Source organism: Hevea brasiliensis, chromosome 16 (assembly GCF_030052815.1).
Source record: "Hevea brasiliensis isolate MT/VB/25A 57/8 chromosome 16, ASM3005281v1, whole genome shotgun sequence".
In the NCBI taxonomy this organism is placed as follows: domain Eukaryota; kingdom Viridiplantae; phylum Streptophyta; class Magnoliopsida; order Malpighiales; family Euphorbiaceae; genus Hevea; species Hevea brasiliensis.
Window position 1 is genome coordinate 3,112,885 of NC_079508.1, and position 25,009 is coordinate 3,137,893.

The 25,009-nt window shown below is 30.8% G+C and overlaps 1 protein-coding gene across 2 annotated transcripts; it reads left to right on the top strand.

Annotated features, from left to right (window-relative positions):
* Nucleotides 1-7,713: 7,713 nt before the first annotated feature.
* Nucleotides 7,714-17,639, top strand: LOC110663873 (uncharacterized). Of its 2 annotated transcripts, none has more exons than XM_021823334.2 (10): nucleotides 7,714-8,030; nucleotides 8,414-8,629; nucleotides 8,714-8,819; nucleotides 9,570-9,751; nucleotides 10,433-10,578; nucleotides 13,392-13,483; nucleotides 13,569-13,891; nucleotides 14,771-14,840; nucleotides 16,892-16,954; nucleotides 17,305-17,639. In XM_021823334.2, exons 2-10 carry the CDS (start codon nucleotides 8,451-8,453, stop codon nucleotides 17,488-17,490), a joined length of 1,347 nt encoding a protein of 448 aa, XP_021679026.2. In that variant the 5' UTR covers nucleotides 7,714-8,030; nucleotides 8,414-8,450; the 3' UTR covers nucleotides 17,491-17,639. The 2 variants fall into 2 exon arrangements, with proteins under 2 accessions (XP_021679026.2, XP_021679027.2); XM_021823335.2 differs by having other exon boundaries at nucleotides 7,716-8,030; nucleotides 14,771-14,834.
* The last annotated feature ends 7,370 nt before the right edge of the window (nucleotides 17,640-25,009 follow it).

Sequence of the window (25,009 nt, forward strand, 5' to 3'; positions counted from 1 at the left end):
CACCTCTTGGCCTTGACACAGTGGGTCTTTTCCCTTCCCAGTGTCTTTTCTAACTGAAACACACAATTTACAGTGTTTCAGTACCATATCTCACAATTAATCCAATAATTTATTTCATAACTAATGTTAATTGTTCTATTGGACCAAGTTACAGTGCGAATTTGGCAAAATTCTCCCCATCAAATTGTTTATTATTGTGGCTTTTTTAATTCCCTTTTTAAATCACTCCATTTAGAGTTATATAACTCAAGTTATGGTCATTTAACCATAACTAGGTCAATGTTAAATTTTGACTTCCTTATTAGGCATTTTCGATTTTGACTTTACTAATTTATTTGGACTGTTTGTAATCACATTGAGGTCTACCATTCTTCATAAGTATTGTTGCCCTATGTCTTGGGGTCAATCAGAAATTTTACTTGTAATTTGTCAAGTCTTATAGAATAATTTATAGCCAAACTGTTGACTTGGACTCAAAGGTCTTATATTGGCATGGTCCTTAATTTGGTCAATGGCTTTGACTTTAAATTCTAACCTTATACATTTATAATTTGAGAAAGTTGTCTAAAATAAAGTTTTAGGTCTCTTTCTTAGCTTTCCAGAATGGTATGGCTCATTACATTGGGAGATTTCTTATGGGAGATATACCTATTTGAATTTTCTAGACTTAATGGTCAATTGTACTAATTCTAGATTTTATACATCAACTTGATCAAACTAATTGACCTATTTCTCTTAGTTCTAGGTTTTGGTCTAATTACCAATTTTGTAGGTCTATGTCTTATTGAAGATTTGGCACTGATTTCAGGTCATTTGGAGTTTTCTGGACCAAGTTATGGTCATTTTACTAATACTAGTCGAATTGCACTTATTTGACAATTCTGGGTCACTTTTAGGTCAAAGTCAATTCGGCCAGTTTTTGTAACCCAATTTTGGCAATCATTTTGACTTGGTAATTGGCATTTCTGAGCTTGGTGGTCTTCACCAAAGTTATAGCCCTATGTCTAAGCTTTCCAACGGTATAAATTTTAGGTCATTTGGACCTGTTTTGAGTGAGTTATGGCCAAAAGACTAATTACTGTGCATATGGTTAAATTCTTGGTTCACATTTTAGGCAATTCGGATTTGATCACTTTTTAGGTTATTTTCTAGGCAGAATTTAGGCATGACCTATGCATGAAAGTTGGTTCATTATATGTCTAATTTTACCTCCAATTGGTCTCATGCCAATTGGGATCACACAATTAAGGTTATAGCCCCAAATGTATACTGCTCTTATACAATTCTTCAATTGCACAATCATTACACATTTAAATTCTAAATCCTCAAACTCCCATACCTAAATTCTGGATTCATCACATTCCATACTCATTCATCACACTTCAAATTGGTCAATTTGAGCAGTTTATACAAGTCCTTAATATACAATACACAACCCTTAATCAAATGGTCAAAATTAACCATAATACACATATAGAATAACTAACTAATACACATGAATTCAACTTAATAATTTGCCATATACTTCCACTAATGTATTACACCATAATTCAATATTTATATTCATGAAATTAGCACTCTCGAATGGACCTCAAGGTTGCTGAAATTCATCATCTATCAAAGTCTTCAATACCTCTTACAAAACCCAAATTTAAATATACCAACTTCACACATACACATGATAAAATTTGACTACACATATAATACTTTAATTAACATCATAAATCACTTTCTTTACACATGAATTAATCAATCTCTCACTTCTTCCATGGTTGCTGAAATTGGAGGCTATCAAATACACTTCCATTTCTTTAAATTTCTCACCCATTCAAGTAATCCCAACATTAATTCAAAGTTTACTTGAGAAGAAAAGAAAAATTGGACTCTTACCTATTTTTGAAGCTTGTTAAACCTCACCAAAACCTTTCTTTCTTGCTCCCAATATGCTGCCCGAGGTGTATAGACCAACTTTAGTGAGGGAATCTACAAAGAAAATGGCTTGATCTGGTGGAGTGGAGCTCATGCATGGTGGCCGGCCATGGTGACTTTAGGGACTTGAATTCGGCAAGGAGAAGAAAATGAGAAGAAGAAGATGAAAGTGGTTGTATTCTTGTCCTCTTATGTGTTTAAATATTCCCACTAATCCCCCTCTAAGTGTCACTAAGTGTAATTAATATTATATTAATCCAAGGTTATCATAATTGCTATCACGCCCTCATAATTTTTTTTAATTACATTATGTGTAATATTTCTTATTTTCATGGCATTTTTAAAATTTAATACTACTTATTTTTAATGGATATTTAGGTCAAAATCCAACTTTAGGTTTCAACTGACCAAAATGCCCCTCTTCTGTTTACATTTTTGATTTTTCGGTGCTATCGATTTTTATCAGTTTCTTGAATTTTTTGTTTTTCTTTATACTAATTCTTTAATTTTCTTTGACATTTCTAATGTCAATTATACTTCAATAAGTCTTTAATTATGTCTCGAAACTTAATTCCGAGGGTTCCCCGCGGTCCCGGGATCAACTATTGCCTGCATCGTAACTTTCAGGTGCGGTCACTCATCGCTTCGGTGTCAGCTCATTTAATTTAGTTTCACTTTCTCTCTTTTATTTTTCTTTAATTTTTCTTGTATTTTCTTTTTATTTATTTCATCATTTTATACCTGTTTATTATCACTGAAGTGTAGTTCCAGACCAACATTAGGTCATCGGAGTAGTCGAATGTACGGACTACGTAATGTGAGGGCATTACACCTAGCCTAAACACTCACCTCACCCTTTTCAGGAAGTCTAGTGTATAAAGGATAAGTATACCAAATGTAAAAGAAAACATGAGGAGAAGATAATAATACTAAAAAGAGTGCAAGTGTGCAATTAAAATCAAGGAAAAACTTGCCTTTCCAACCCAACAAAAGTAATGAGTTTGGGGGAGACGACAAAAGGGATATAAAAAAAAACAGAGAGAGAAAACAGAAAAAGAGAGAGAGAGAGAAGAGAGTCCCAAAAATAAACATTATGACAGCATGCTTGGCACTGTAAACCCTTCTTCCCCATGCAAAAATCAACATAATAAACTTGGTATACTTAAGACCTTGTACATGAATGCTATCGTCATATTGCATTTCCTAAAAACCTTTTATTAACAACCAAATCATTATCCCTTTTGACCCCATTACAATCCTTTTGAAAACCTTTTGATCTTTTGCAAATATGTGCTACATTAGTGGAGATAGGAAATTAGGATGTACCTATGGAGTTGGAATTAAATCATTCTCAGCAATTTCTATAATAGAGGCAAAATTTGGGAGAGCAAGTATTTCTTAAGTCTATCCTGATAAAACAGGTTATTTGTGACTTATTAATAGCCTTGTATAGAGAAGCAAATAGTTGAAACATCACAAAAGGGGGTGAGGTTTTAAGCAGGTAGCTATTGAAACCATTATGCCTTGAAGGAAGGGAATTGGTATGAAAGTTCAAGGAGTCCAATTATATGCATATTGAATTTATGGTTATGCTTCTGAGTTTTTCCCCTAACATGCATTTTAAAATGGAATTTCAAATTGCTTGAGGACAAGCAAAAGTTTAAGTTTAGGGGTATTTGATACACTTATATTATATAGATATTTTTAAGTACATTTGTATAATATTTCATAGCATTTAGATAAGTAATCTCATGCATAATCATCAATTTTACCAACTTTTGTAAATTCCATGGCCAGGCTCTGAATTTTATGTTTTCTGTATGTTTTCAGGTGTTTTGAAGAAGTTACAAGGCATAGGAGCAAAGTAGAGAGCTTAGAAAGGCTAAAAAATTGAGAAGTGTTGTAGATACACCTCACACAGGTCGTGTAAGCAAAGCCACAGACCTGTGTAACCTACTACCAGGAGAAAGCCAAAGAACCAAGGAAGAAACAAAGTACACTGGCCATGTACCATGACCTGTGTAAAATATGGAGACCCGTGTAAGTCTCTACTAGGCCAGTCTCGAAGAGTTCCCTGAAGTACAAAAGTACACGGGCTGTGTAATCAGGCCCGTATAACTACCTAAGGTCCATGTAAAGTCCTGTCCCAATACAAGATGCAACAATTCAAGCTCCAACAAATTACAAGGCCCTGAGTCCTGTAGTGATACACGGGTCATGTATCAGCCGACAGCTAGTTTCTTGATTTGGCTCCAGCTCCAATTTTTTGACAAAGAGAAGAGACTTCTAACATTGCTAGGACTTTGAAAACCTAACCCTAGACATTGTATATAAATAGGAGTAGCATAAAGTAGAAGAAAAAAAAAGGGGGGGGGGGAAGCCGGACAATATCACCTTCATTATTTTCACACAGCCGTCTAGAAGAATATTGCATCAGCATCAAAGAGGAACCCCTCAGCTAAAGTTCCACAAGATCAAGGCTACAGATTCTCTTCGGTTCTTTTGTTCTATTTCATTAAGCAGACATTTCATGTTTTTCCTTTTTATTTTATTTCTATCATGTTTGTTAAACTCACCATGAGTGAGTAATTTCTTTATTCTGGAATTGGGAGAGTAACACTCATAATTATTATTATGGATGAATATTGAGTTTTATTTATCGGATCTGAGTTTTATTCTTTGATTCAATTTCTTGTGATCTTAATGCATGCTTTGTGTTGGTACCCACCTAGTATTGATTACAGATATTAATTAAAGGACTAAAAGGTGAAGATTAATATTAGAAAATCAGGATTTTGAATCTAGAAAATCTGGATTTTGAATCTAGAGATAGGCTTATGACTTTTGTGGAGTTCCATAATTAATCAAAGATCTTAAGGGATTTTTTTTAGGACTAATCACCAACGAAAGTATGGTTTAGCTCTAATCGAAACACACCTTAGGTGCTTTAAGAGAGGACCTAGGATATCTTAGGATTAATTTCCATCAAAGTGACGATTCTTAATCCAATGAATAGACAATATTAAAACCCATAATAAGATTACAGTGTGAAATCTTAATTCTGGAATTGCTTCAATAGATAGTTTTATTTAAAGTTATTTTCAGCATCCAAAATAGATTTGATTCACTCTTCAGAATTACTGTGTAGCTTGGTACTTACTAACTAAATTCCTCGTGGGACGATACTTCACTCACTACTTTATTACTTGTTAGCAATTCGTGCATTTGCGGGGTTGAAAAACCAGCAAACAACAGCTTAAGAGGCTGCCTCTTTCTTCTAAAGAACTCACTTAGTGAACTCCCTTTTTCTTTTCTTTGTAGTTTTTTTAGCTTCGGTCCCAGCCATATCTACACTAAAAAGAAGTTAGTGAGTTTATATTAAGTTGAGAGAGCAAGAACTAGGGTTTTTACCCTTTCTAAATCTGAGATCGGCAAGTTAAAGGGGATGCGCTCCCCAGCCACCACATTGGCCAACCACCATTTCAGTTTGGCACTCACAATATCGACATTTAAATACCGGCAGGTATTGGCCTGGATTTTTAATTTTGACACAACTGCTTCCTCCTTTCGATTCAAGATGATCTCTCCCCTAAGGTTTCTTGGCCAAATATTTCCAGCTCCTCGGAATGCCCTCAAAACCATGCGGATTTTGCTTTGAAAAATAAAGAATTTGTCTTTCTAATTTTTTAGAGAGGATGAGAGTTTGGTAAAGAGCCCACGGTTTGGCTTCATTTGAAAAAACTAGTACTGATCATTTTTCTGCCTCCCAAAGTGATGTAAAGCAACAAATGTTTTCACCGTAGGGATCAAATTTTTAGCTTAGTACAGACCTCGGAAAGCTACTAGAGTCCGCCAAGAGTTAGGATGAAGTTGAGCCATGCAGATGCGATGATAATTTGGCACATCTTTATAAAAATTGCTCCAAGGGAAATCGCACTCTGACCGTCAACTGCTCTTCAAAAACTACGATTTGTTCTCCTTCATTGAAGTAGTGATCGGCACGAAAGTCCCCATAGCACTTGATCAATTCACATAGATCCCCTGAGAGATTGAACTCTTCACTTATTTGAAGAAGATCAGATGATAATAGAACTGAGGGAACCTTATCTACCGAAAGTGACTATTTTCTTAGCTTTTAGGTTTTCTTTTTGCTAGGTCTAGTAGAATCAAGCAGGCTCGACACATATTGCACTACATCAACCCTCCCATTGGTTCCCACATTCTCAACGAAACTCCATGAAAATTGGACGGACGGAGTACTCGCCGTTTCTTTGGCTATCGATATCACTCATCCTTAAATGAAGAAAGAAGAGAGTAGAGAAAAAGAGAAGACTAGAAACAAGAATACTACCTTTCACTAAAAGAAGAAACTTCACCGAAGTCTCAACTGGGTTTGCAAAGTCACTAATCTGAGGAAATTGAGAGAATTTAGAGAAAGCAGATAAAACAAACCTCACACAGAAAACACACATATATATAATTAGGTGCATTAAATGATGGAAATTCAAAAAGCTGCCAAAGTTTTCGCCTCGATTGCCAAATATGACCATTTATCTCTTGCAGCTTTTGAGAGGGACGCTATTAATGCTCATTGAGTTTCAAAAAGTCATTACTCTTTCAAACCTAAAGATTCGAACTTGGTTTGGGGGGGGGGGGGGGGGGGGGACTAATGATGTAAAAGACCATAAAGATGATCTGGATAGAGTTTGCCCATCTGAGCTCATATTCAAACACCTAAAGGATCTGAGCTCGGAGGCGATCTCTAAAAGCATTCCAACCTATTTTGTGAGATCGGACTGATTAGAGAGATCGACACTCTCATTGAGTTCGAGCTAAACAAAGATCACGCTACTGATCACATCTAATTCTCAGCATAATTTTAGGATGTGTACCTTTACAACTTAAATGGAGAATTGACGAAGATCAAACCAATGTTTCATATAGTTATCATCTCAATCACTATATAAATAAGGTAAAGTTTCAGAAATAGGTATGCAATAGAAAACACTTAATTCGAGTATATTGAATATTTAGTTCATAATTTGAGTATCAACTTGAGCATCGGAGTAGTTATTAACACCCCACAGGCTCTCACTTAATCTGTGACTTTCAGGTAACTCTTAATTCAGTCAGACCCAACATCCAGAAAACCCACGACAACATTAGATTTTTAAGTATAGGTGATAATTTTCTGATAGTGAAACTTATTGCTCGATTAAAGATTTGGTGGTTTAACTCTGTTATGAGCTGCAAAGGTAGCAAATTCCTTAATAGGATGTAGTTTTAAATTGAAATAAGAAGATTAACTCATAGTATTTGCTAAACATGAAAAAATCCAAATTAGAACTAAATATAATTAATATAAAGTAAAATTACTATTTAATTTTTCTATTTTAACAAAATTAATTATTTGATTCTCTATTTTAAAAAATAGATTAGTTAATCTTTATAATTTTTTTCATCTATTTTTTTTCATCCTTCTGTCAAGTTTAAATTAAAATTTTTTATTATTAAATATATTCAAATAAGAAAGAAATTATCATTAAGAAACTAGAAGACTATATGGTTATATTTTTAAAACTATATAAACTGAATGAAATCCGAACTCATGCTTAAAACGGTTGAAGTAATTAAAGGATGAACGAAATAAATAAAAGACTGAGTAATATATTTTTTAAAATAAAAAATAAACAATTAATTTTGTTAAAATAGTGATACCAAATAATATATTTTGCCTGTATATAAATTGTTTTCGTTTGAACGTCGAAAAAAGCAAAACACTGTCGTTTTAGTCTATGTTCCCTCACCGTCTCTCCACGATTTCTTAATTCCTTTTTCCGGTTCACTCTTCATTCTCAGTGACCTGCTCACGGTAGTTGGCGATTGGCCTCTTACTGGTCGTTGCCTCGCGATACTCATGAGCCAAGTCCACTCCTCTCGATCCTGATTGGCGACCTCACTCATCCTTCGCTGCCAGAACCTGAGTTCGAGGCTTCAAGCTCAGCTCCGTGCACCCTCATTAGAATAACCTTTTGCTGCGCCATTTTTTTTTTCCTTAAAAACCCTTGCTTTTCCCCTAAAGATTTTCTTTTTTCAATTGGGTATGTTCCTTTTGTTTCCTTGATGATTTATTTATTTTTTAAAGGGTTCTTTTACTTAATTGATTTGTCTAATCATTTTTCCGGAAAAATTATTGAAGCTTTTTTAGTGACGAAAATGGTTGGAATTGGTGTGTTTTTTTTATTCTTTTGGCAGTTAACTTTTTGTTAATGCAATATTTGATTGAATGTGGTTTGAAATATCATTGTTTTTCCGAATTTTTGTTCTTGGGTTTATTTATTTGTTCATCTCTGTTGAGCTCACAGAGTTTCATAATGTGCATACTTACATCTGATGTGCAATAATTTTATCCTAATTTTCACTCACCTAATTTAATTTCAATTAGAATATGTATAGTTGTTTGAACTTCTTCTTTTATTAACAGTAAACAATTTTACCCTCTTGGAGTACCTCAACTTGGCATGTTAAGAGATTTCTCTTGGGCAGCCAGACCACTTCCAATTTCTGTTAATATTAGACAGCAGATTCAACGATTAAGATATCTGCAGATGGAGGAAGAGTCACAGACGCAGACACCAAAAGAAGTCCATGTTCACTTTAATCACACAGATTCTTGCAAGTTTTCCAGATGGACAGCCAGGCAAAATTTCTTCTTTTAATTTTTCTTTTTCCTTTTTCACCTTTTCATATTTGGTTTGGTTTCAATTTTGTTAAAATGTGACAGGGAGAGCTTTCAATTCATGTATGCAAGGCCTTGGCAAGAAGTTGTTGAATTTTATTCGAATGTGGTGAACGGGCACTCGTCATTGTTAGAGTTGTTTGGAACTCAGGTGGATTAAATACACCTTTTCTTCTTATTTTATCTTCTTTTTCTTTTTCTTTCGATTAGAAATTGTAATTTTAATTTTTTATTTTCTCTGTGCAATTATATTATTGCTGTTGTTATTGTTTTTTAGCATTTGTTGTGAGGAAGTTAAATGGTTGAATGGTTATGGTTCAGGATATTTATGAGCTTGGATTGCATTTGTCAAGAACTACTTAACGTAAAATCCTACCCTAATTCAAGGATGCCAATTATAAATTTTTAAAAGATGACCACATATGTATATTGTGTAATCAACACCAAAAGAGAGGATTATTTTGAAATATTTCCATGTTTTTAATGTGGTAAAGATAGTTGCTTTTTCATCCTTTAAACCGTTTATTATTCAATTAATTTGTAACTAACTGTAAATTATAAACCTCCAAGAAAGTAACAAGAAGTAGAAAATAAAGGCACAAACGAAGATTAAAGATTTATTTTAACATGCTTTTAATGTGATTAAATTCTTTACTTTGGTTGATTTTGACTAGCTTAAAATCAATTAGGCTCTATTTTTGTGTTTTCTCTAGTGGGTTGAACTTCATAAGCATGTTCTGAGCACCTTAAGTTATTATCATATTTGAATTGAATTGATAAAATTTTAAGTGTAGGATACAATTTAAGAAGTGCACAAAGTTAACGATTTCTCTAGCCATTAGCCACTATCTTATATGATATTCTCATTTGTTTTATTTATTTTAGATAATTTCCTTTGCAGATGCCTTTTGTTCATGATGATGTAAAAATTCAAGAGATCTCCTGTAAGACTCAATTAGACGATTCTTCAAATAAAGAAAAGTTTGGTAGGTGGGCAAGAGTAACATTCAAGATAGTTCTTTCATATAACGGGGGATCATTTGATGGGTGGCAGAAACAGCCTGGCTTGAACACTGTCCAGGGGTAAGTTGTTTCCTGTCAGCTTTTAGTTTGATGCAGCCTACTTATTGATTGAAAGATCTCCCTTTTGTTCTGTTGTGGTCATTTTAGTTACTTGCATTTGGGACTCTTATATAAGAGCATCAATCCTTCTCTTCATCTTTGTATGTGTTTGTTACTTTGAAATATTGTAAAAGAATTACTAGGACTTGAAATGGCTATAACTCAATTCAACTCAACTCAACTAAGCTTTTATCCCAAAAATTTGGGGTCGGCTATATGGATTCGCTTTCTCCACTCTAAACGATTTTGGGTTAAATCCTCAGAGATGTGTAATGTTTCTAGGTCATGTTGTACTACTCTCCTCTAAGTCAATTTAGGTACATCCCTTTTTTTCTTTCTATCCTCTAACCTAATGTGCTCTACTTGTCTAACTGGAGCTTCCGTATGTCTACACTTCACATGACCAAACCACCTCAATCTCCCTTCTCTCAACTTATCTTCAATTGGCACCACTCCTACATTTTCTCTAATACTCTCATTACGGGCTTTATTTAGTCTAGTATGGTCACTCATCCACCTTAACATTCTTATCTCTATAACTGAATAGGCTAAATGAATTTTGTAAGTTTACAAATAAGCGCTTCTATTTTAATTAGTACATTTTATCTGACTTTATTGCATTAACTTCTTTTCTTCTTACAGCTTAGTAGAAAGGTCGCTTGGGAGATTTATTGATGAGAAGAAATCTCAACAACTAAAGGACAAGTGTAAACCCCTCAAAGGTTGTGCTGTGGTAGCTGGGCGCACGGACAAAGGTGTCTCAGCTCTTCGACAAATTTGTTCGTTCTGTACGTGATTATATTAACTTTTTTTCCTTTGAGTTCTGTTATTTATATTTAACTTGTATAGTTATTATTTTTAATAAATCCTTGCCTTCAGTCACTTGATAATAAGCTTACCATTTTAATTATTGACTCACTGTATTGGTAAAATTTAGTGTGGTGTGCTTTGTAAACATTTTTCTATTAAAGTAATTTTAATCAAAGTCCAATTTTTCTCTTGCCTGGAGGTTTTAATGTCTTGAATAATGAATGCAATTTTTTATCTTAATGATCTGCTACTTTAATGTTCAATTGAAAAATCTGTATCTGCTGATGTTGAAGTATTGATGGAATTTTTTGGATATTGCAAATAGAAAAATGAATTTAAACAGTATTAGTTCTTCCTAGCTGTTGATGCATGATGATGTCAATGATAATGGTTTGAGGAAATCTAACTGTAACTTCAAGAGACCTTGCATTAGGACCTTATCATAAGATGGACCCATGTAACCTATTCTAATAGGGATGTCTAATGTTGTTAATGATGTCAAAACATTGTTTTTTCATTATTAACTTTTCTATTTTCTAATAAAACTTAAATCATTATGGTAAATTCAGTGAGTCGAATTGGCCTTGCAAAGTAGCATTGCTGTTTCCATGTTCCTGCAGAAATAATTTTAATTTATTGTGCTTATTTTGCCTTAGTCACATTCGTGCCTTGTCTTCCATTTATGCTACTGTAGATATCTCTTATCCTACTTGGAATTTCTTTATATTTTTAATATTTTTGTAATGGTAACATAGGTTCATTAGGTATATTATTAAACTAGAAATTTGATGCATTATAATTATATTATACATTAAAAGTGAGTATAGCTGCTACAATAAAGCAGCTAGAGAGAGATTAGTAAAATGCCCTTGATTTTTAGGCTGATGTGCCAACTGAGTCCAAACGGCTCTTGCTACCACAAGTTTCAGCTGCTAAGTCCTTGATACGTGTGGACTGTGGAAAGCAAGACAGGCGTTTAGCAAATAAAATTTGATCAAAGTATAGTATATAAGGAGACTCTATAATATGTCAGGCAAAGGAGTCTTTCATATTTTCAATTCGAGTTATTGTTAATGGCCTTTTGGCCTTTATTCACTAGTCCATGTTATATTCAATAAAATATACTATATGGAAAGGTATTGATGTAGAATGGACTTATATTGACTTTGTAATTCCTACTAAATTTGATAGTATTGTTGGGAGGATTGATCTCCCATTATCATTGATACTTAAACATAGAAGACATCTGCGTACATTCCACTATGATATGTTCTTCATAATACGGATGACATCATGAATTGGGCCCTTGCTAATTTAAAACTTAAAACTTGAGGGCAATTGTTCTTCCACTGCAGGGTAGTGATACAAATTATGACAGGCCAAATTCAAGGACCTCATATTTTGGATAATTATTTTATTTTCAGGTTCTTGAAACTTGGAATTGATTAATAAGAGTTGGATTTACTGCATTTGGGGATTTAAGTTTTAGTAAAATTCAAGGCGTTAATATAGCCTTAAATCATTGGTTAGTATTTAGTTCCAGTTTTGCATTTATTATTATAAATTCTTAGAAGATCTAACAGTTAAGGTTTTCTTGTATTCTTCTGAAAATAGAAATGAAAACAAAAAAAAATTGTCTCATTTGTAGAATTACTCCTGAATTTCTTAGGATTAGCTCTTTTTTTATATATGTTCCGCAAGGTTCTTTCCTGCCACACTTTCTCGCATCCTAAATCCCATCTACTTTAATTTTCCTTCCTACTCTCTCCTAGGCTGCATTGGATCTCAAAGGATCTATTGACATTCTAAAAAATAGGAATTAGGAAGCATCATAAAAGGGAAATGCTGCTTCATTTTCAGTATGAGCTCTATGGTGCTCTTTTCTTTGCTTGATAAATATCCAATTAAATTCTTCTATTTTTGTTGCTTTGAATAATTTCTTCTTCCTCCTTTAATCTCTCTCTCTATAATCTTTTTTCCTCTTGGGGAATTCCATGCTTAAGGAGATACCATATACCAAAGTAGCTTTACTTTCTGGAGAAAGAAGCATTATGTTCTATAAGAAAACTTTTATTATTGGTGGTTACCAGGGTTATCAAGTACATCAGTTGTAAGAAGCGTTCTAGTTGAAGAAAGAATGAGAACCACGTGAGTCCATGATCCATTAAGGTGCTTTATGGTATTTATCTTCATGTCTTTAATTAGTGAGGATCTTTTCTGCACATGGAGGAATTAGTTGGCTATTTACATCATGGGGCCTTTAGACACTGTAGATGCTCCTAATTTATGGATAATAAATTAATACTAAAGTGAGTGTAATTTCTAAGCTAGTGATAGGCCTTGAAATATCCCATGGGGTAACTAGGGACTAGGGAGATTTGGTTTGGAGGGCTCTGGATGTGGCCTGTCTGTGAGTCTGTCTCTTAACCTCTTCTAGTGGAGCTGCTGCAGTATAAGCCATTATCAAATTCCTAATTAATTGTCAGTCTACTAATGATCATCAAGTCACTGTACACTAAGTTTTTAGTCAAACCTTCTTCTTTTGGAGGGTGCTACAGTGTTTCATCATTTGAACTTTTTCATAAATTCTAAAAGAAATGGATGTTTCATATTTTGTAGAGTTTTTATGATAACAAATCTATTGTTCTTACTTCTGAACTTCACTCAAAGATGAAACACCTTGTTTGCAGGACATGCATGCAAAATTAACTGAAAAGTTCTCATTAATGTTTCAGGGGATAATATTATGTTGTTTAGTTGGATTTAACTTTTGGGGCAATTGTATGCTCAGATACTTGGAGAAAGGATGTTAGACCTCATGAAATTGAAGATGCCATCAATAGTTCAGCACCCGGAAAACTTAGGGTTATATCCGTTTCTGAGGTACCGAATGCTTCAAACTTTTGACTACTTGATTTTTTAATAGTGACCATTTTTGCATACTAATAGGATTTGTAACTTGTGATAGGTTTCACGTGTATTCCATCCTAATTTTTCTGCCAAATGGAGGCGCTATTTGTATATTTTTCCACTTAATGATGGAGAAGAGAGGGAGGATCTTGAAAATTTTACTACTGATGAAAAATATGATAAACAAAGATATGGATGTGGTGAATTCACTAGTAGGGAGAATGGGGATAAATCTATTACTAGCGACAAATGTGAGCTCGAAGGTGCGAATAAGCCTACAACATTCAATATATGCAAAGTTAACAAGCTTTTACAACAGCTAGAAGGAAAAAAGTTGTCCTACAAAATATTTGCACGAGACACCAAAGCTTCAAGAAATGAGTAAGAATTATGAGGAAAAAGACAATTTCTGCTTCATTGCTTATACCAGTAGTTTTGCTGTTTTTATTAATTTAGTCAAAGTTTTTTGTTATTAAGATTGGATTTATATAAATTCATCAAAAATATTCATTAGACATCAAATTCAGAAAGAAAATACTTATGTCTTGGTTTGATCGACAAGATTACATTGAAATGTGTTGGATGACTTCACACTTTTGCATGCTCAATTTGGAGCTTTATGATCTGCTAAATAATAGTTACTCTTTTTCATCATTTTGCCTTGCCTTGTACTGAATGCTACCTTTGACTTTTGCAGCAGTTTGCTTTTAATTGTACATAAAAAAGAATCACAATTTTACATGGTCTCAAATGTTTCGTATTGTTGTGGGTTGTCAACTCTATCGTTAGTTGTCCTTCTTTCACTATTCATTTAGGTTGTGCCTAACTTTTGATGTTCTCAAGTACCCATCATTTATATCACAAAGTGTAAGAAGTCGACCTTTCTATTGACATAGGCTGAATATTCTCAAATTTTGATTTCCTGGACTATCCCTCCCTAGTCACTTAATGCATTTGGTATGTTGCTTCTGGGATCTTGTTCTTATTATTTTTGTTCAAACTAATATTTCATTAAATTCTTTTTCGCATAATGATGTATGCTATCAATTTGCTATTTATATTGCAACAATCTAATTTCAGCAATCCCAACCTAACATTTGGTTACTGTTCAAAGTTTGACCAGTTCATTTGAATATTCTGGATTAGTTGTGGAATTTGCAGCTGCTTTACCGATTTGTTTGATGATAACAATTGTTAATATTTTCATTCATTCATGTTTGGAATCCTTCAATTTGATAGCCAACAATATCTCTTTTTCAGAGGTCCACCAACAGAATGCTTCGTTTATCATGCTCGAGCCACAGAGGCCAGATTACCATGTTCAGTAAATGTTTCTTACCTTAACTCATTCTCGCAAAGTTACATTTGTTCCATTTTCCCCTTTACAATTCATATGGCTTTTTGTTCAAGTTGTCTTGAAGTCCATCAAATTATGTGCATGCTTCTTACCATGCATTTTATCCGAGCCTGTGTGTGCAACCATGTGGTCCTTGAATGTTTTTTTCCCCTTATGTTGGGCTCTAATGAACTATATCCTTCATTTTCATGGACTAAGCTTTTTTAAGCAATTCCTTATATTTCTAATTTGTTTTTATCATGAAAATTAATTTTATTGAAGCTAAACAACAGGGGCGTGTGGTTTTCCCAAATTGAACTCAAAAGAATTGAAACTGTAGAAGAACTGTTATTTCAGAAGGATAATTATTCTATCAGTGGAATGGTTTATAATTAGTAATCATAAGGGCTTTGTTGATCATAGTTTTCAAATCCAAACCGACCTGGCCGGTTCAACTGGAAAAACTGGGAATTGGGCCTATGGCTGGTCTGGGTTACCCCTAAAGCCCGGAAATGATAAAACCCAGTCAAAACCATTAAAACATGATCGATCCAGTCACGGGTCACACGGATCAACAGGGTTTCATTTTTTTTTTGTTGCTTTTTTTTTCTTTTTTTTTTTATACAAAACTCAATTTTATGCATGTAGTAGTCATTGTTTAGTTATTTGTGGCAAACCTCTACATGCAAAAATACAAATTGACCATGTTTTTTTTTTTTTTTTAACACCCTAAACACAATATAACTGGCATCTTTGGGTAGTCAATTTTGTAAAATAGTTATTCACTAAAAATTAATTAATGTAAATTCAAATTTATGAGTAATTTAGGCAAATTGGTTAAATATTAAAATGACACATTTATAATATATAATTTAATATATTAAAATTAATTATATAAATATTAAAAAAAATTAATACACTAATATTAATATTTAAAAGAACATTAATTACATAATATGAATTTAATATTTGTTGAACAATATTTAGGATGAACAGTATACCAATTCATTCTTGGTTGAATCTTAAACTTTTAACCCTTTGTTTTCACTAGTTCTCAAACCGAGCCAGGTTTAAAACCATGGTTGAAATCTAGAAGAAATCTTAGTGCATAATTTTCAAATCGAGCTGTTGGAGCCTGCATGAAACCATAGTTGGATTTGTTTTCTCACTGAATTGGGTTGGGATTGGAAAGTGGGAAACCAGGAGGAAGCTACATGCAATATTGGCAATCTTTGCATCCATTTGATGTAAAGACCTTTTTTTTTTGGGTAGAAGCAACAAGAAGAAGAGTTTGGGCAGGAGAGGTCTCTTCATGGTCAACTACTCTATTTTTGTCCTGGGCTATAATGTGAGCTTTATACCTATCAAGAGTGGCATCAGATTTCACTTCAATAATATATACCCATTTACCGCCAATCACAGAAGCATCACTAGGATTACGGATACAATCCCATGTGTGATTGGCCTGGAGAATTTAGTCTCCAACGCGCATGCTCTGCTGCTTGTTTATAGGTAGAAGAAATGAAAATGGAACTGATGTTAGTGAACAAAAAAGGACATTGTACACGTGAGTAAACGTTGCCCAAAGTTGGGTGAAGTGGAACAACAGATAGTGTAATATCACTAAAGCGTTGATTACAGGAACATGAGAAGAATAATTAGTTGCCATGATTGTCGTTTCCAGTTATGAACTTGGATCAACATCTTCTGCATCATTTGGGTCCTGACGCTGTAAAGGAAAGCTTTCTGTACATGTTGGCAAGAAGGAAGTGGGTTAACTAAACTCATGGGTAAACGGGTGACGACTAATTGATTTGAAATCAATAAATTAAACCAAAAATAATGATTAACTGAATCAATAAGTTTAGTTTTGGTTTTCGTTCTTAATTTTGTTGTTTTCTGTTTGGTTTTGGCTACTATTCCAAAAACTAACTGTTAACTGAGCTGCATCTCGCCATTGGAGGTGATTAAATTTAAACTTGATGAATGATATGTTACCTACTTCAATCTGTTGATGGTTATTAATAACACTGCAATTTTTGTAGGATCATGCAGAAGGAAGAAAAGTTATGTGTGTTGAGCTGGTGGCTAATCGGTTCCTGCGCAAGGTTTTTACTTACATACACTTGTCAATGTATCAGCATGAATGTATTTGTCTAATGAAATTTCAAGTGCAGAATTACCATATTTTTGTTTGGTAATAAATTTTGAACCTATACGTGAGAAAAGTTAATGTTAGAATTTAGCATGAACTGATAAATTGATTTTGGAAATGCTGCTCAATTAAATTGTCTAAATATCAGCTTTCATTTTGTATTAAAATAGTTAAAAATTGATGGCAACTTCGTTGAAGTTTACATTTAGGTTGGTTAATTCCAAACATCGTAGGACTGCAATTATCAACTGTTACTGAGAATTTATATCGATTCTGTTTCTTTTTTGAATAATTGTGTGAAAGATGGTCCGAGTTCTTCTGGCAACATCGATAAGGGAAGCGGCTGCAGGTGCAGAAGAAAATATATTGCTAAAGCTGATGGATGCTTCATGCAGACGTGCAAGCGCTCCCCCAGCACCCCCTGATGGACTTTGTCTTGTTGATGTAGGATACACTGAATTTGATCCGCAAAACTGCATTGTCCCTTAAAGTATGCTTAATGCTAGATTAATCCAAACTATATTTTTTCTTCTTTAAGTTCATTCTGTAGAATGGAGGAGGTGAGGTTTCTCTTAGGAATTTAATAATTTCCTACTCTAAAATCTTTACACAGAAATGAAAAAGTGAAGCTGCTGTAAGCATCGTTGTGTGTGTGTGTGTGTTTTTTTTTTTTTAAATAATTTTTCTCTACATTTGGCAATGAATAGCAATATATGGTAAAATGATCGACATTTATTATCAATTTACATCAAATGAATGGCACAGAATTGACTGTTTTTGAAGAGATTATTTTTTTCCATTTGAATTTGGTGATTGTTATTCTCCATGCATAATCCAATTAACCATAGGAGTTTTTCTTTTTAACTAATTTTTATGATTTTAACAAATAGACTTTTGGCGGATTGGGTCAAGAAATAAATCTAAATAAAGAGAAAAAAAAAAATAAAAACATACGTTACCTTAATCAGCTAGTAATTTTAGTTTTTAGCTAATGTAAAAATAGAAGCAGAACTATTATTATGGTAAATAGAAGCAAAACTGTTATTATAGGACAAATGGAGACCCTTTGTCCTATAATGATAGTTCCGAACTCAAATTTTTGGATAGAATTAGTTGAGTTGAGTTTATATATATATATATATATATATATATATATATATATATATATTAAATTTTTGAAAATTTGTATTAAAAAATTGAATGGCTGAATATTTTTACTTGCATGATTAAAAAAAAAATTCCACCTTATATTTGATTTAGATATGCTAATTATTAAAATTTATTGATAAATAGAATTTTATTTGGTTTAAGATTAATTAGGACAATATTTTTTAAAAAAAAATTTTTTTTTTCTTTTGTTTTATATATCATGAAAACTTGTACAATTACACAATTTATAGCCTAATTAAATTTTTTTAATATTATAAATAAATGAAAAAAACTTCCACTTATTTTGAATAAAATTTAAGATTACTTGCTTAAATCTTAAATCTTTAATCTATAAATATTTATATTATATTTATTATAATTTATATAAATTTATGAAGGGGAATATTAGTGTTGCCAAGAATATTCTTCATAATTTATATTATTTATAAAAAGTCAATAAAAATGTATTTAGAGCGACAATATACATTTGTCACTAATAATATAATTTAGTGATGAAAATCTATCGCTTATTACCTTTTAGCTATAGTGTATTAATCGCTCATCCGTAGTAATTAGGGGTGAGCATTCAATTCAAATTGAATCGAACCAAACTAAATCAAGAAAACCAAATTACATATTTTAGAAACTAAACCGAATCGAAATGGATGAAAAATTGAATTGAACCGAGCAGCTCTATTTCGATTTGGTTCTGTTTAAATCGATTAGTTTTAATTTTTGATTGATTTTTTAATTTAGGTTTGATTTTCAAGTTATTTGGTTTGATTTTAACCTTGATTTGAACCTAATAACTATTAATCAATGAAATTAAATAATTTATATATATATAATTACATATAATTCATAAATTTTCCATAAAAATAAGTCAATTCACATATCAATAAACATATTCGATTCGATTCAGTTTAACCGATTTTTTTTCTTTTTAAAATTGAATCGAACTGAAATAACTAAAATTTTTATAATATAAAACCGAACCAAACCAAACCGAATCGAATTACCAAATTAAGGCGATTTGATTTGCATTATTCGGTTTGAACCGAATAACACTCACCCCTAATAGTAATTATTAGCAATGACTAATTCGTCACTAATACTTTCTACAGTGATAGGCTATTTTATATAAATTCATTGTTCATAACTTATCCTTTGCTAAATCTATAAATAATTTTAATTTATAATATTACTATTATTAATATAAATTAAAATTTTAATATTATTTTAATAGTAATTTTTCTTATACTAAAAATTTTATTATAATTTTATATTATTAATTTTATAAGTATTATTGATTTATTAAAAATTATTTAGTTTATTACAATAAAAATAATAAATAATATCAAACGCGGAATCTCACTTATAATAATTTATATTTTAAATTATTTTAAATATTTATAAACTTATAATATTAAATTATAAAATTATTATTAAAAATAAAATTATTGTTAAAATAAACTATTTAATTAAATAAAAAAATTTGTATTTATATCAATAAATAAAATATTCTAATTAATCTTATTCTATCACAAATATTTTATTTGCTGTAAATTTGTAGCTATTTTTTTAAAGTATTAGTAAGATAGCTTTTACATTTACACACTTTCGTAAATAAAACTCAAGCTTAATTAGATTGGATTTATAATGTGATTTTTCTCTTTTTTTACTACATTTTTTTATGTCTTTTTTTTTTTTAATGGGTAAAATCTATTTATAAGTTTTTAAATTTTTTGAGTTTTTGTATATCATTGGTATCATTTTTATAAGGGTAATTGTACATGAATATTGTGATCACTAGAATTTTGTTATTATTACAAATATCAAATAAAATCAATATGCTTACAAATTTAATGATATTTATATAAAATAAAATAGATTGATTTTTCTTTTTTTCTTTTTATCTTTAATATTGATGCGTCTTATAATATTTTGGATAATTAATATTATTTTTATATAAATTTTTAATTTTCTTCGATCTATTAAAATGTAGATTAATTATAATATGTTAATATCCTTATATGCATGAACATATTTTTATTTTTAATTTATTAGTTAATTTTAGTTAGGTTGTTGATTTTAACCATAAGGTCATAAGAAATCTTAATTATATTTTTACATATATTTATGTGAAAAATTATACTTTTCTCAATATTAATAAGTTGTTATGTTTTAGATTTTAAAATAATAAAAATAAGAGGAAAATACAAAAAGGAAAAAGAGAAAAAAAAAATTTTGTCCAAACAGAGTACAACTACTGATTCCACTACAGAGACTGAGTATATTGCTGCATCAAATGCTACAAAAGAGGCTGTTTGGATAAAGAATTTCATGATAGAACTTGCAGTAGTTCCTTCCATTGAGTCAGCAGTTCCTCTCAACTGTGACAACAATAGAGCGATCATTCAGGCTAAGGAACCCCGGTCTCACCAGAAATCCAAACACATAGAAAGGTGCTATCACATTATCAGAGAGATAGTTGGGCGAGGCGATGTGGCCATGCAGAAAATAGCATCAGCCGAAAATCCAGCTGATCCATTCACGAAGGCTATGTCACAAGCTCAGTTAGACCGACATCTTGAGAAGATGGGTCTATGATACTGCAATGAATGACTCTAGTGCTAGTGGGAGATTGTTCGTAGTATCTTTAGAGCACGTTATTTTATATGTATCTTGTACATATTTTATTAATAAAAGGCAATTACACTTTTTTGTTTACATAATCTATTTATGTGTAATTAAAAAGGTCCATTGATATTTTGTTAGAAATTTTATTCTTAAGTTATTAAGAATATGAGTGACAATATTTCTAGTATAAATTATCATAAATTGGTTCATGATCAAGGATACTTTACAAAGGACATGGCTTATCCAGAAAATATTGTAATTATGTTTGTTCCTAAAGTATTAAAATGAGATATTAACAAGTTGGAGTGTTGAGTCTCATACTGTTAACAAACATGATAGGCACTTATATATGATAAGTAGGCCGAACCAGTGACACTTATGACAATCACATGGAGTTTACTCTTGTCATTGCACTGTCATTGCATATAATCTTTAGACCTGAGATAACACAGTTATCTTATATATAGGTGGTTTGAGTTTGATATTGCTTTCATACTCATACTGTGTATAGGTATATGGGCATTTTTTGGCTCCTACTAGTTATATATAGAGATAGGTGTTGATCAAGATGGGATTCGTTACCCTAAGTAAATAGGGACAAAATTCTATGTTCATTTAATTATTCTTGATGATTAAAGTTCCTGGTCAGGACCGATGGACTTAGTCGGAAAAGAGTTTCTGACAAAAGTTTCTGACAAAAAAGTCTGATTAATCAACAATTAGAATTAAAAGAGAACATAATATTCATAGCATATATAATTTGACATTAACCATGACTCCAGCTATAATTGGGATTTTGTAATAGAGAGATTTTAGTGCATGGTAACATATGATTAAAAGGTTCATTTAAGGTATTTCTTATTACTAATTGGGTGGCCATGGCATGCTATGCTAGGTGTCAACCGTGCTTTATGAGATACCTATAATGATTTAGAGAAATTATTTATGGTAAGAAATAGTTCTAATGATATTAAGAGTTAATATCATTTCTCATTGCCAATTAGTAATGAGCCTAGTAAGTCACACATCTACACAAGCAAATCACTAAGTGTATTATGATTTAATTGATTAATTAAAGAGTTTAATTAATTAATTAAATAGGTTTGATTTGCAATAAGATTGCAAAGTCCCTAGCATGATTTGGAACCAAACCTAGGTTATTTGATGTATAATATAAATTAAATTTATATTTAAAAATGTTTAAATATGAATTTAATTGCAAGATTAATTAATGGAGATTAATTAATTAATTAATTTATATATGATATAAATTAATTTTAAGAAGAGAAATAATAATTTTAGGTTGAGAACTCAAAGACATACATAAGGGCAAATTAGTCTTTTCACATGTTAACATGTGGCACCATGAGATGATGACACATGGCACCATACAAGCTTGTCATTTGTCTTTCATTCATGAAAGATGATTAAATGAATATTAAATCTAGCTTTGACAAGTGCCTTAATGTGATTAAGTCATCCAAAAGTGAGATTCAATCCTAGCATGACATGTGGCAAGTATTTAAGTGAATTTGTCTTATGTATATAAATGAAGAAAGAAGAAAAATCATCCTCTCCTTTCTCTTTCATGTTGGACGGCAACCATGGGAGTTCTTCATTTTTCTTCAATTCTCAATTAATTTTGAAGACAAACTTCCATTTTCATTTTGAATTAATTCACAAGAAAGTGTTTCTAGTGCATCCATATCCATTAATTCTCACTAAAGCAAGCCTATCTCACTTTGGTTGTTTGACAAACAAGAAAAGAGAGCTTAAGGGTAGCCACTGGTAAGTCATGGTGAACAAGCTAAAGGGACAACATTTGGAGTCTTAGGAGCACCCTAAGGGAGTAAGATTGATTGATTCTGCACCTTGGAGGTTAGTTGAATTCAATCCCTATAATGGCCCGGCCCACTAGTGATATTGTCCGCTCTGGGCCGAAGCCCTCACGGTTTTAAAACGCGCTGCTAGGGGTTACGAACCACCAACTTATAAACCCAACATCTCTCCCGTGTTTTGCCGATATGAGATTTGCCTAGGGTGTTACAATCCCTCTTTAAGCTAGGGTTTAAATGAATTAAAAGTTAATTCTCAATCTTAAATGGCAAATGAACTTCGATTATGTGCCAAAAGTGTATTTTGGTAGGCTAGAGGGCATCAGAAGTCACATAGGTCACATAACTTATTTGAATGTTGCATGTAACTCGATAATAAATTTTAAAATTTAATGCTCCAATGCCCTTAAATCTATGCTTCTATGCCTTATTAAAATGAGCTCTAAAAATTCTAAAATTTTGCACTGCTGTCCTTAGCAATATTACTAAGCTAATACAAAAGGAATTATAATTTTCTAACGACTTACGAATATTTTATGGAATTTTATTTTAAACTCAGCACTATAAAATTGAAGAAACTCAGAGTTCGGGTATACCTATGCCAATTCTGACGCTTGGAACGCGTCCGGGGCGTCTGAAAATGGTGGAGTAGCCTATCACTTTGTTCCAGTTTTGAAGTGATTCCGGCAGCTTATCTGCTCAGCCCGAAATTGTAGATCCGAGCGAGAGTCGAATTGCCACAAAACGAAAGTACCTACGTAAAACCCACAACACCAGGGGTTAGACTAAAATATTTATATTTACATATAAAATAATTATTTAAAAATTCGAGATTGTACAATATATAAATATATGAAGGAGGAATATTGACTTTGCCTAAATTGCCCTTCATTTTTAAAATTAATTATAATTATATTTTTATTATTTAAATTAATTTTAAAGTTTATATAAATTTAAAATTCTTAATGTTACTTGTACTTAACTTCAATTAAATATAAAAATGTATGAGAAGTAATAATTAAAATAAAAAATAAAAAATATTATTGATCTATTTATTATTTATAAAATTATAAAAAAATATATTTATATAAATAATTCGTTGCCAATAATGATATTAAAGAGAATAACATATAGCTAATCATATAAATTTGTGATTAATCATATAAATTTGTCATTATTTATTTAGCGACAAAAAGATACATCGCAAATACTTTAAGCAATTAATGTATTCCAAACATTTTAGTCGCTAATTCTACAATATATTATATTGTCACTAATAACTTTTAGCGGCGAATGATTTGTCATTAAATACCTATTAATTTCATTTTTTAATATTACAATAATTAATATAAATTAAAATTTTAATATTATTATAGTAATAATTCTACTTGCACTAAAAACATATCATAATTCTATATTTATAATCCTATAAGTATTATTACTTTTTTAACTAATAAAAAAATTCTTATAAATATTAATAATCTAAATTTATATTTTTTTTATAAATTTTATTTTTTTAAAAATTATTATATAAAAATTTTGTTATAGTTTTTTATTAAAAACTTGAAACTTAAACTGATATATTCAATTTTAATTAAAACATGTATAATTAAATTTATATTTATATTTTAATCAATAATGTATTTATGACATATGTGATATAATCTATAATTTAAAAAATAAAAATAATTATTAAATATGTTAAACAATTAATATATTAAATAGGTTTTAAATATAACAATATAAAATTTCAAGATATCAATATAATAAAAACAAAAATTTTATAATAATAATAAATTAAACTAAAAAAAATTATTTCAAAAATTATTCTATTTTCTAATTTTACAAATAATTTTCTTTCACATATTAGACATATAATTTCATTATATAAGTTAAGATTATTTTAAATTATGAAAAATTAAAATAAGATATGCAAATTAAACTTAAAAAAATAAAATAATAGAGTTTAAATAAATCAAATTCAACAAGTAATTTGCATTTATTATTAATTTATTTTAATTTTTAAATATTTTTGCCTATTTATATTTTTAAAATTTATTATTATATTTTTAGTATATTAAATTTAAGTTTATAATTAAGTTAATATTATACACTAATAATATAACATAAACCTTTCATAAAAATATAATCGAATAAAAAAATAATTTTAAATTAATAAATATGTTTATTTATATAATTAATTAAAATGACATTAAAATTAATATTTTTAATTTTAATAATTGAATATAGTATTTATAGTATTATGATAATATTATATAATATATAAAAAAAATTAATGAAAAATTATATAAAAAAATTAAATCACAAATTTTACAATGAGTATAATATCGTGCAATGTATATTTGCAACAAAAAAAAAAACTA